Genomic DNA, 13,473 nt, shown 5'->3' on the forward strand with positions numbered 1-13,473 from the left:
CAGCTAAAGTCCATGGGAAAGAAGAAACATTAGCATATTTCCAAAAAAAATCATTGATTCTACCAGCATTTATGGGATGCCTGCATCCAACATGTGAAGTGTCATAGCTGTTCATGATTCTGTTACTCGTATTATTCAATTCCAAATAGTCCATGTTGATGTTAGTTTCATGTTATGCCCTGGATCAAAGATGTTGAGTACAAAATGGCATAGATGATTAAAATGCCAGACTCAAGCCAAACTACCTGGATTGAAATCCTGGTACTTTTCCTACCAGCTGGGCAAGTTAGTAAACTCACTGTTTCCCATCGTAAAAGGCAGATAATGATAGAACCCACTGCTCTGGGATATTCAGAACATTGAGTTATTCAAAGCATTTAGGACAGTGTCTGGCAGATAGTAAACACTGGGTGTCTTAGGGTTCTCCAGAGAAACAGAACAAGTAGAGAGCAAGAGAGAGTGAGTGTGTGTGTGTATAGAGGGAGGAGGGGGAGGCAGAGAGAGAGGGATTTATAATTAGGAATTGGCGTACATGATAACGGAGGCTAAGAAGTGATTCTGCCATCCATAAGCTGGAGACCCAGCAAAGCCCGTGGTATAGTTTAGGATGAGTCCTTCCTCTGCCTTTTGCTCTCTTCAGGCCCTCAACAGATTGCACAAGGCCCACCCACACGGGGGAGGGAAATCTACTTCACCGAGTCCACCAGTTAAGATTCTACCTCATGCAGAAACACCCTCACAGACACACTCAGAATAACGTTTAATCTGGGCACCCTGTGACCAGTCACATTGACACAAAAAATGAACTATCACCCTGTGTAAGTGTTAGCTAGTATTACTACTATTCCACATAGACCAGGTTTGGTTCTTTGATATGTGAAAGATAAGATTTGTTGAAATTTAATGCATTCATAAAGTGATAACAAAGTTTCCCTTACGATCCCAAGTGGCCCTCAGTCAAAACTTTGTTGACGACATAATTACTATCATTTGGGCTTACTGTAAACAAGGAATGTTTCATCAAGTTCTTCATTATTCTTTCTCATTTCAGAAACTTATTACCATTCCCCAAGGAAAACTAATCCTAGCTAATTATATATATGCAAATTTATTTGACTATCATAAGCATTATGTTTTCTCAAATCACGGAAACAAACTCAGGTAATACTGGACTGAGAGAAAACTCTTCTAATCAAAGAATAAAAGCACAACCAAAAGTACCATGTCCTATTTGCAATTAAAATCCAAATACTATATGTGAAAAGATGAATTATGTGTAAATAGCATGCCTAGCACCATGCACATATGGGTGTTACACACAAAGTTATACGCATATGCACACAAATACATGGAGTAGTTCAACTTGTTTTAAAGTAAAAAATGTGAAAAGATTCCTATTTAAAACTAAATGTGAGGGGTGCCTGGGTGGCTCCGTCGGTTAAGTGTCCGACTTCGGCTCAGGTCATGATCTCATAGTCCGTGAGTTCGAGCCCCGCGTGGGCCTCTGTGCTGACAGCTCCGAGCCTGGAGCCTGTTTCAGATTCTGTGTCTCCCTCTCTCTCTGACCCTCCCCCATTCATGCTCTGTCTCTCTCTGTCTCAAAAATAAATAAACGTTAAAAAAAATTTTTTTTAAAAACTAAATGTGAAAAGATTCAGGAAAAAAAAGAGCGGGAAGAGCTTCAGAGGGTAAGCGGTCTGGGGAAGGAAGACGGGAGCACTTTCAGGATGTTATCAGGAAGCGAAGCCATTGACATCCTAGCCAAAGAGTGTGGATTCTGTTCAGCAAGTTAATTTAAAACCTTAAAAGTGAAAAAGAGGAATCTTTCAACTCATCTAGCTAGTCAGTTAATTAACTAGCAAAAACTACAACTATTGTAGTTGAATGATATTAGTAACACCACTACTAATAATAGGATCTAATGTTAGCACGTGACCTTACGTGACCTTCTAGTCTCCATGGTCCTTTGAGGCAGAGTGACAGGCCTGGACTTTGGAGTCAGACCAACAAAGGCTTCATAATTCTTAATTAAGACTTAATTCTGTCTGTTGCTGGCCATATGACCTTGTGGAAGTTATCTATTCTCTCTGAACCTCAGTTTTCTCATCTGTAAAAATGGAGATAGTTATGCAATTGTTGGGAAGAATAAAACAAGGCATGCTAATTAGTACTGGTTCACAGCAGATGATCCGTAACACAGTTAAGGATATCCCTCTTCCCGTTCTGGCCCTTCTAAGCCATGATCTTTCCTTCTGTCCCCATGTCGACCAAGTGAAGGGAGCACAGATTGTTAACCACATTTTACAGATGGAAGATGAAGCCCAGAACGTGAAGTGGAAGATTTCATAGCCAGGCCTGCCTCCTACTGAGAATCTCTATCTGTGGGGTCCAGGCATCAGTATTTTTTAAAAACTGCACAGTCGATTCCACTGTGATTCTAGGTGCCGTCAGCCTGCAGAACCATGCATTCTACCCCTTTACCAGGCTAACCTCCAGCATTCCCATGGTTCCTAAAACACACACCCTCCCAACAGCCGGCAGATATGACAACAGTTTCCTCCCTCGTGTGTTCATTCATTCATTTATTCATTCATTCATTTATTCCTTCACTGGACCTACTACATGCCAGCCACAAGGCAAAGGAAACTTTTCCGATGTCAAAAGTTAAGATGTTAAATTGTTTATGGAAGTGAATTTTCGTAGATATGCAGATGGAAATAACTTGGCTTACGTCTCCCTTTCTAGTCTCGTTAATGTGATCATAGTGCATTTAAGAATAATAAAAAAAGGAAGCTGTAAGATTACTTGAGTCATGCCTGTTTTGTTTGCTTAAATGAAATATGGAAGAGGAAATGCTAAAATTTTGAACTAACTCATATTCATTAAGCCTATCAGCAGTGATGACAGACACTGATGAGTTATAGTTATAAAGACCAGCAGCATAGCCAGCAAGCCTCAGCGTTCCCAAAATAGAAGTTGTTGATATTTTCCAGAAAATGTCACCTTATCCCTGTTAACTGAAGTCTAAAGGGTTTCCTGCTTTTGGTTTTAGGGGAATTATATTTTATTTGGCTACAACCTGTGTTGGATGCAACAGAGCGCCTCCCCTTAATAAATCACCCCCAGCTCCGCAGATAACTGGAACCCGCCCAAGAAAAGTGCATTAATTTCTTCTGCCCTTCACTTCCTTAATCACTGCACAGTTTTGTGGCTAGATTACCTGTCAATCCCGTGAAGCTAAGTCTGTTTGCTTCTGCTTTTCAGCTGGATTCCTGGCAGTGAAGAAAACAAACAGAAAACAGATGTCCATTACAGGTCCTTGGATGGTGAAGGGAATTTTAACTGGAGATTTGTTTTCCCGTTTGACTACCTCCCAGCTGAACAACTCTGTATCATTGCTAAAAAAGTGAGTTCTGAAATAGGCACATGGGAAGTGGGTGTCATGGACAGATACAGGGCATGTAAGAGCTGCTCAGCCCCTTAGGGGTCATGGGTCCAGCTCTCTCGTGATACAGACGGGGAACCTGGGACCCACAGAGGTGCAGATACTTGCCCAGGCTCACAAAGCTAGGACAGCTATTTGTGCAATTAGGAAGTATCTGGAACACAACTGTCCTTCCCTAACATGTTGGCAGCAGGATGAAAGATCTAGTAAAGGGTAGATCCGGGGGTCTTGTATTAATATAGGCAACCACCTAAGTGTGTTTTTATATCACAGGGAGACTGATTTCTTCCCACGATAAGCAGAACTGTTTGACTTGTTAACCAAACAGGTGAAATATTAAAGTAGGTGTAATTTAGGGGTGCCTGGGAGGCTCAGTCAGTTAAGCGTCCGACTTTGGCTCAGGTCATGATCTCACAGTTCGTGGGTTTGGGACCCGTGGAAGGCTCTGTGCTGACAGCTCAGAGCCTGGAGCCTGCTTCAGATTCTGCCTCCCTCTCTACCCCTCCCCCGCTTACTCTCTGCTGTCTCTCTCTCTCAAAGTAAATAAACATTAAAAAAATTTTAAGTAGGTGAAATTTTCCTTTTACCTTCTTTATTAAAACTCAGCATCTGTTTTACCTCCCTCAGAAGCACTTCCCTGAGGGTTCAGGGCCCTCGTGGTCTTAATGATAAGACTCTAGTTACAGAACTCAACTCAAACTGGCTTATACCAAAAAACTGATTTATTGGTTCACATTACTAAAATGTCCAGGGATGGCTGGCTTAGGAATGCCTGGATCCCAAGTTGAACTGATGTCTTTAGAAATTGTTCTCACTTTCTCCACCCCTCTCTCTCTGCCCTCTCCTGTGGCCCTCCTTCTCTGGTGGAGGCAAGATGGCTGCCAGCAGCCCCAGCCACCTCCTGCCCTCCCAGAAACCTCAGCAGAAAGAGAAGAACTAATCCCCAATGGCGCCAACCAGAGTTCTGGAATTGGGCCTCAGTGCCTCTGCCTGTTTGGGGTCACGTTCCCATCCCTGAACCAACCAATGTGGCCTGGGGATGCAGTGCTCTGACTGGTTCTGGGGTTAGGAATGGAGTTAGTTCTTCCCAAACTGCAGGACAGTCCCCAAGGAAAATCTGGATGCTTTCTCTTTTCTCCAAAAAGGAGGCCTGAGGTCTGGGCAGGCAATAATAACAGATGTCTTTTATGGGTCCCCTGTCCCATTCCTGTCCCCCACATTCTATAAACTTTTCCTAGCTCTGCCTGCTCACCTTCTCTCCCCACACCTGATCAAAATGCATCTGCGTCATGTCCCATATAACCAGACCCATCCCTCTGCTGGCCCTGCTCAGTGCTGACACTGTGGGGAGCGTTTTTCTGTGCCTGGTGAGAGAAATGCCTTCAAAGGGCACTGTCTAGAGACCTACTGGTTCAACCAGATGTCAAACCCTGCACACTTCCAGATGGTGAGGCAGGCTGGTGAGAAGGGGAGGGACTTAGGGTCAAGTAGGCCTTTCTCACCCACATCTACTGCTGGACCCCTCAGCGCCCTGTCACCTGGAGCCTGACCCCACACAGGACAGTCAGTGGGGCCAGGACGAGCTTTCTAACCCCTCAGAGCCAGGCCCCCTGAGCCCTGCAAAGGGCAACATTCATGGAATGTCATCTGAAAAACAAGAAACAATCCAACCATCTTTTCTTCGAATTCGTGAATCACTGGGGGATTCCCATTATGTAGGTGTGATTAGGCTGTGGAGGTGTTATTGAGGTTGGCTAATATTGTTTGGGCAGAGGCAGAGACCAGAGGTGAGAACTTAGAGGACCCTTACCCAGTCCTCCCTCCACCCAGCTTTAGAACGAGGAATCCGGGGGTCTTGGTTGACCGCAGCGTGTAACAAACAGCAGTATTGTCAAAAGCCAAAAATGTCAGGACATTTTAAACCTGCACTGAGAAAAGGGAGAAAGCTGGGTCCCAGTCTCCTCACCATCATGTGAAATGATGTGCTCAGATACCCACATGGGGTGGGAAGAAGGTCACCGAGCAAATGTGACACCCCAGTGGGTGATATTGTGGGCTGGCTTCGGACAGCCTGGCTGTTAGTCTGAGCTGGCCTAGTGGTCTCGGGGTGGGGAAGCAGAAATAATCACTCCCCAAACCCCAGGAATGGCAGCAGGAAGTCACGCTGATAGGAACATGGCAGGCAGGAAACCTTCTGTTTGGGGATTGCCTGGGGCAACCTTTTTGTCACCCAGCTGGTGGCCTTGAGACTTCCTTCCGGGAGAGACCGGCTGCCCTCCATACCATGGGGTAGAGGGGTGAGGGCAAGGGAAAGGGGTGTTAGAGGTGGGATGTAAAGGAGGGAAAAAGCCCCATGCCCTGATGCTGGCGTCTCCAGGGGCCCAAAGGGAAGGTTTCAGAGTTCAGTGGTGTCATTTGGTTTTTCTGTTTATCTTGTCATTTTAGGAGCATTTCTGGAGTATTGACCAAACTGAATTTCGGGTCCCACCCAGGCTGATCATTCAGATATGGGATAATGACAAGTTTTCTCTGGATGACTATTTGGGTAGGACTTACGTTTGGATACTTTTCTCTAAGAAATTTTACTTTGATTTAGTGAAATCAATTAAAATTTGGAGTCAATTATTCAAATCTCCAATACTGTGGGTAATTAAGGGTTGGGGCACACTCACTGCCTGGATGTCCCCTGGGTGGTGTGGGCTGCCTGTCTTCTGTCCCAGGTCCTCCGAGAATTTAGTGCAGTGAACGTCACCCTTTTCTGCAGGCCCCATCTACTCTCAAGGGCCCCTAAGGAGGCTCTTGCACCAGCTCCTGTCTTGCCATGAAGACACAAATCCTGTCTTCACAAGGGGATCCCACACCCCTGCCTCCACTTCCAAACTACCCACTCTACCTCCTCAGCACCTCAGAATTGGCTCCCTCCTCCATGCTGCTCTCCAAGATTACTGAGGTTCCCTAATGTCATCAGCCATTGTTCCTTCCCCCAGGTCCATCCTCCTCTGTGGTTAAAGGCACTTACTAAACAACCCCCTCCACCACCACCACCATGTTCCCTTTCTTGGCACACATGCTCCCCACCCCCACCCCCAGTGCATAATGCTCTTCTGATTTCTACTTTCCCAGGCCCGGGGTCTGCCTGGTTGGCCAGCTCTGTTTTTTCCTCCCCCTCTTTAAATACAGGCTTTTGCCTTCCCTGGGGTTCTCTGGCCCTTCCCCCAAACAATTTACACTCCCCACTCAGTTGAAGGTAAAGCTTCAGTGTTCACCTGTCAGCAAGGTATGACTCCTAAACCAGCACAAGGAGCCTGACCACTCACAGTGCCTCTGTTCAGGGCAGCTTGAGACCACTATGAGCAAATTTAAAATTTGCGTTCAGTGGATGTCTAGTCTAGTCTAGTCTAGTCTATAGATGTTTAATTATTTTGAGCTTGTAGAAGAGCTCAGTTTATGTTTGTATCTTTGAGAAATAAACCGTGTCAACCTCTGTGAGATGCAGAGTAGTGGGTAGACATTTCTCTACCACTTTCCATCCTGTCTGGAAGGAATTTTAAATGTCTACCAGGATCCCTTTCTCTAACTCACCCATCACCTGCTCAAGATCATTGTGTGCCTCTCCTCCGACAAGAACATTGTGTTCACTTGTGAACAACGGCTGATCCGTGGAAGCTTATGTGGATTTAATTGTTTCCTTGGCTAGGTTTCCTGGAACTTGATTTGCACCACACCATCATTCCAGCAAAATCATCAGAGAAATGCAATTTGGACATGGTTCCAGACCTCAAAGCCATGAACCCCCTTAAAGCAAAAACTGCCTCACTGTTTGAGCAGAAGTCCATGAAAGGATGGTGGCCATGCTTTGCGGATAAAGATGGCTCCCGTGTGATGGCTGTATGAGTATTTCCCAATTTGGGGTCATTTATTTCTTTCATCATTCAGGCTTTGCCCTCTATCAATCGATTTACTCCAGATAAAGAAGTGTTACATTGATGGGGCTTTAAGCTACAGAAATGGTTTGTACTGGGATTACAAGAGAAGGTGGTAGATGCCGTGAGTGTATGTTTGGGGTTGCGTGGAAAGTGGAGGGATTGGAATGGTAGAAAGCTGAGAGCCCAAGTGGTTGCACCATATTTCTTTAGGACCCTCCTTCCCTGAGAAGGCTAATTTATCCAGAGTTCCAGTACAATTCGGTACAGGAAAGGGAACTTCAAACTCAAACTCTTGTTTAAAAAAAAAGTAAATTTTAAAAAGGTGGAAGAAGCAGGGAGCCCTGACATCCACTGAACAAGAAGGCCATAACTTACAATTTGGAGAATTCAAGATAGATTGGGTAGAGAAGCAGAAGTCTGGGTTACCATGCCATGTCACCAAAAACTACCTATTTCATCATGTATTATTGTCATTCTTATAACAGCTAACATTTTAGATCACTGATGATGAGCCAGACAACATGCTAAGTGACTGCTTTAGGCTCAAATCTTGTTTTTAAAAATAACTTTGAGGTATAATTTACATAAAATCAACCACACCCATTTAGAGTGCACAATTCCATGTGTTTTGACTGATATAGACACTTAAGAAGCCACCACCAGAATCAAGGATCCAGAACATTCCCACTGCTCCAGAAGTTTCCTTGTGCCCTTTGCAGCCTACTATCCCCTCCACCCCTGGCCCAGGAAACCACTTATCTGTTTTCTACAGAGTAATTTACACAGAATCTCATTTCGTTCTAGACATTATCTCCAAATTGTAGATTTATAAGATTTTTTTTTTTTAATTTTTTTTTTCAACGTTTATTTATTTTCGGGACAGAGAGAGACAGAGCATGAACGGGGGAGGGGCAGAGAGAGAGGGAGACACAGAATCGGAAACAGGCTCCAGGCTCCGAGCCATCAGCCCAGAGCCTGACGCGGGGCTCGAACTCCTGGACCGCGAGATCGTGACCTGAGCTGAAGTCGGACGCTTCACCGACTGCGCCACCCAGGCGCCCCCCAAATTGTAGATTTAAAAAACAGGCTTGGATATAATATTATAGGTCAATTATACTTCAGTTAAAATTTTTTTAAAGTTTTCTTTATCAAACAAAAGAATAAAAAATATTGCTGAACTAAGTAAAACAAAAACAAAAGCCCCCAAAACGGGCTTGGAGACATGTAGCAACTTGCTGCAGGCAGACACCTCATTTTGTCCGACTCATTAGCATAGGAGTCATTTGGCTCCACCCCCTAACCAAGTGCTGGGGTTGGGGGTTCTTAGGCTGCCATGACCAAGTGGGCGTTCTGGGGTCCTAGAAAGCCCATTACGAGCCTGGCCACAGAAGTGGGCAACTTTCTAGACGTCTTTCAGCTTCAGTGTCCTTGAGTGCACATGAAGGAAATAGCAGTACCTGCTGTATAGGGTTGCTGTGAGCCTTACATGAGATTATCCACGTAGAAGGCTTAAACAGCATCCAGTGCATCACTTAGGAACCTGCATAAACACGAAGGCAGCATTCATTCGTTCACTCATTCATTCATATATTCAGCTAGTGTGCATCGAGTACCCATGAAGTGTCAGCCCTGCTCCAAGCAGTGGGGCTACCATGGTTAAGCAGGAAGCATGCAGACTCTCTGGGAGCCTACAGTTAATGCTCAAGAAGTATTAGATATTGGTATTAGCAGTATTTAGGTTAATCTGGGTCCAAATAAAGTTACGAAGGGTAGTGTGTGAGAAGGCAAGGAGATGGCTATGAGAGAATTAGATGATGGGGTACAGAGAATGAAAAGCAGGGACTGCGGGGCGGGAAAGCAACTTTTCCTCTCAGTTTCCCACAAGGAGTCAGTTCAGAAACACATGGAAGAGGAAATGCGATGAAATCTCTTGAGGAAAATTTAAGGCAATCTAAGGATTGTTTTACAAGAATAAAAATCATTGCTCAGGGAATACTCCTTGGGTTGAAGTGAAAATATTTGTGAAACGTGATGTCATGTGTTTAACCTGTTCTGCTTTACTGAAGGGGAAAGTGGAGATGACGTTGGAAATCCTCAATGAGAAGGAGGCAGACGAGAGGCCAGCCGGGAAGGGACGGGATGAACCCAACATGAACCCCAAGCTGGACCCACCAAAGTGAGAGGCCCTCTTTGTTCTTCACAACGTCTGATCCCCAAACACCTGCAGTCTGAAAAGCCCCCCTTCCAATGCACTTAATGGACTGGATTCACTGTTGTCTTAATTTTGTACTTAATGGGGGTGGGGGATGGAAGAGCCCGGTGATCTGGCTTCATTTTAACCCTTGTCCCTTCCCACAAAACCAAAGTGCAGAGTATCTTCAGCATCTTAGGAGGCTATAAAATGTTAAAGAATCTTTCTCAGCCAACTAAGGGGAATAATATCTTTTCTTGACTTTATAAATGTTATTTATTAATTATTCTCTAAACTGTGTTAGGTTCTGAGGTAAAATTCCTGTCCCACCTGAACTGGGTAGGTAAAACCATTTCTTTGCAATGCAGCCGGCCAGAAACCTCCTTCCTGTGGTTCACCAACCCGTGTAAGACCATGAAGTTCATCGTGTGGCGCCGATTTAAGTGGGTCATCATTGGCCTGCTGATCCTGCTGATCCTGCTGCTCTTCGTGGCCGTGCTCCTGTACTCCTTACCGGTGCGAGTCCTTGACCTCTCGTCTTGGCGTTTTGTGTGTGAAGCACAGTCTGTCATCTAACTTGGGTCTGGCCTTGGTTGCTCTTCAGCGGACTGACCTACTTCGTGGTTGTGGTGCCGCAGCCCTTCAACATGTGGAAATTTTGCAGTAATGCGTGTCGTGATGAGCATGACATTCTTAGGGTTTCATAATTACAGGCAGAACTTCCTGGTTGGAAGAAAAAACTTTTGGTTTCAAGAATTCTAGGAGAAACCCCTCAGACCTTTAGCAGTATGTACCAGGACAATAGCCAGCATTTCTGACTGATCTTCCTGCCTTCACGCTTCCTTGGTCCAAACCATCCTGTAGGCTAACTCCTTATCCTAGCATTCACAGATTCCCCCCAGTATGGGCTCATTGTAGGTCTACACTAATCTTGAACTTCACTCAAACTAGCTAGTTCCCCCAACCCCAGCAGGTATTGCCCTTACCTGACAGGATGCCTTTGCCAATGCTATTCGCTTGCCTGTGTCGTGTCTATCGAAACTTTCTTATCTGTTCTTTAAGGCCTGCATCACATAACCTGTCCCTTAAGTTTTCCTTAACCACCTCAGTCATAAATGGGAGTCTAAATGGGAGGTTTGCCAGTGTGCCTAGAAGTAGTACCTCCATTCTTTCATTCAAGGAATTTATTAAACATCTACTATAGGCTAGGAACTGGGATGTCGAGATGACCAAGGCATGATTTCTGCCCACGAGCAGTTCATGGCCTGAGGACAAGCAGACATAGGAACAAGTCAATTACTATGAAAGGCAAGCTATTATGGACATATGAGCAGATTATCATAGGACCCCATTGCTGAGGATGGTTTCACCAAGGAGGGGGCATTTAAGCCCATTTTGCCAAGTGGAGAAGGGATAGTCCAGGCATTTAAAGACCCTTACTTCGATTCATATTAGTAATAATACAGCTGTTTTTGTGTAGGGTGGCATAGTCACAACCCCAACAGCAGATATTTTAAGTCTCTATTTTTTCCCAGTATACTTTCTGTTTGTTAATGCACACACACACTATTTTCTAGTTATAAGTAGTCCAATCTGTCTTGACCATTTAAAAAAAACTCCTCAGTTATTTTTACTGATTTAGATTTTATTGACTTAAACAAGTGGTTCCCAACTGGGGGCAATTTTGCCCTCAGGAGGATGTTTGGCAATGTCTGGAGGCATTTTGGTTGTCACACCTAGGGGTGCCCGCGTGCCCCTGGCATCAGGCAGACAGAGGCCAGGAAAGCTGCACATCTTGCGATGCACAGGACAGTCCCCAGCAATAAAGAATCACACAGTTCTAAATGTTGGTAGTGCCAATGTTGAGAAGCCCTGACTTAAAATATATACATTTTTTAACATTTTTGTTTCCTTTTCAGAACTATTTGTCAATGAAGATTGTGAGGCCAAATGCATAATGAAAGCAAAGGCTTCTTTTCAAGTCATCCAGCAATGAGGGAATCCTGTCTCTGTTACGGACCAAAACCAAGAGTGATTTTGTATCTGAGACAACATCGCCGTGACTTGTCACATTACTTCACCGAGGCCATCAGTTCCCGGAGGGTCTAGGTCCTGGAAAGTCAGGCCAACAAGCAACATTTTTATTTTCTTATCTTGTGAAGTATTAAAAAGTTTTAACCATGTTTTTCAGGATATTTTTCAAGGTGGCTGGTTCCATTTAAAAAAGCATCATTTTTACGTGTCCTTAATTTTATAATTCAATTTTTAGAAACTGCTGAAATCAAAGTGGAAAAATTTCTGCACCTTAACTTCATATGCTTATTTGTAATCAACAAAAAGGACTCTGCGTTATAAAATATTTAGCATAGCTAGAGTAATTCTTATTTATGCCTGCAGCCATTGTTACGATATTTTATACGGATGAATGTCATGAGACTCTATTCAACCTCTGTGATGGACTCAAATAAAAACATTTCACTTTTGACACATAGCTGTTTATTGTAGCTGTGGGCTGAGTTGGGAAGGACGCAGTTTCCAGTCCTCTGGGTCTCAGCAGATGGAAGGCCATAGCATCCCACTTGGCTGTAAACCTTTTATATATGTGTGTTGCCAAATCCTAGCCAGTGGGCCAAACTGAGGCTAATATAATAAATCACAAAAGCTAACAGTTATCAGAAGTACTCACTCTGGGGGTGCCTCGGTGGCTTAGTCGGTTACGTGTCCGACTTCGGCATGTCATGATCTCACGGTTCGTGAGTTCGAGCCCCGCGTCGGGCTCTGTGCTGACAGCTCGGAGCCTGGAGCCTGCTTCGGATTCTGTGTCTCCCTCTCTCTCTGCTCCTCCCTTGCTCATGCTCTGTCTCTATTGCTCTCAAAAATAGATAAAGCATAAAAAAAATATTTTTAATTAAAAAAAGAAGTCCTCACTCTGTGCACAGCATTGTTTCACATGCTTTATGTTTATTAACTCATTTAATCCTCCAGATAATCCTATAAAGGTAGATAACATCAACTCCATTTTACAGTTGAAGAAATTGAGGCACAAAGGTTAAGTACTTGGCATAAGGCCACACAAACAATCAATGGTAGAGCTGGAATTGGAACCCAGGCAGTCTGGTTTCTTTTCTTCTTCACTTCTCTTAACCACAACATGATACCACCGTGGGAAGGCTATCAAGGGGAGCACAGGGCTGAATGGTCAGGTGATGAATGACAGTAGCGACCCAGTGTGGCTCCATGCCAACACCAAACACAGCGTGCCTTCTAGAACATTGTCCTGATAATATTTGAGACCACAGTGACATCGTCAGATCTATTCGAAACACAGAGCCAAGGGGAGCAAGAAATGGTACAATAATGGTGATGCTTTTGCACATTTAGACAACATTATACCACAGCGGTGACTATCTTAACATCATTGCCAAGTTGTTTCATATTTTGAGCATTTTATGTTCTCAGAATTTTAACATTCTAGTGTGCTCAATACATAAAATGGCTGACAGAGCACTAACTAAATCAGAATGTTCACCCTTCCCCCAGGCGCCTTGTATTCTGTCCCTTGAGTCTGGTGATGGTATCTCCCACCCGAAACGCCTCCACCCACCTGCACTGGTGGGAGCTGTGCCCACCCTTGAAGTTCTTGTTCAAATGCCACTTACTTCTTACACCTCCTAGGCCTCAAAGTGATCCTTCGATATCAGATGCAAACATATTAGTACAACCTTCCTGGAGATATGTTTAAAAGCCTTAAAAATGTTTGTGCCCTTTGACCCGGTAATTTCACTCCTGAGTATTAACTCCAAGGAAATAATCAGAAAGACAGCCAAAGGTTCATGTGCAAAAATGGCACATTACAGTGGGCTTTCTAATGGCACAAATCAGAAACCTAAATGCCCAACTACAGGGGAATG

The 13,473-nt window shown here is 44.3% G+C and overlaps 1 protein-coding gene across 5 annotated transcripts in view; it reads left to right on the top strand.

The window, feature by feature from the left end:
• The window catches only part of MYOF (myoferlin), a 154,222-nt gene extending 142,171 nt beyond the window's left edge, over positions 1-12,051 (top strand). For all 5 annotated transcript variants that reach the window (XM_030334291.1, XM_030334292.1, XM_030334294.1 and 2 more), the window contains 6 exons: positions 3,265-3,406; positions 5,891-5,990; positions 7,143-7,333; positions 9,438-9,547; positions 9,931-10,078; positions 11,482-12,051. In XM_030334291.1, coding sequence (XP_030190151.1) covers positions 3,265-3,406; positions 5,891-5,990; positions 7,143-7,333; positions 9,438-9,547; positions 9,931-10,078; positions 11,482-11,520 — 730 coding nt within the window. In that variant the 3' untranslated portion in view covers positions 11,521-12,051. The remainder of the gene's footprint in view (positions 1-3,264; positions 3,407-5,890; positions 5,991-7,142; positions 7,334-9,437; positions 9,548-9,930; positions 10,079-11,481) is intronic.
• Positions 12,052-13,473: the final 1,422 nt, after the last annotated feature.

This window comes from Lynx canadensis, chromosome D2 (assembly GCF_007474595.2).
Source record: "Lynx canadensis isolate LIC74 chromosome D2, mLynCan4.pri.v2, whole genome shotgun sequence".
NCBI classification, from domain to species: Eukaryota; Metazoa; Chordata; class Mammalia; order Carnivora; family Felidae; genus Lynx; species Lynx canadensis.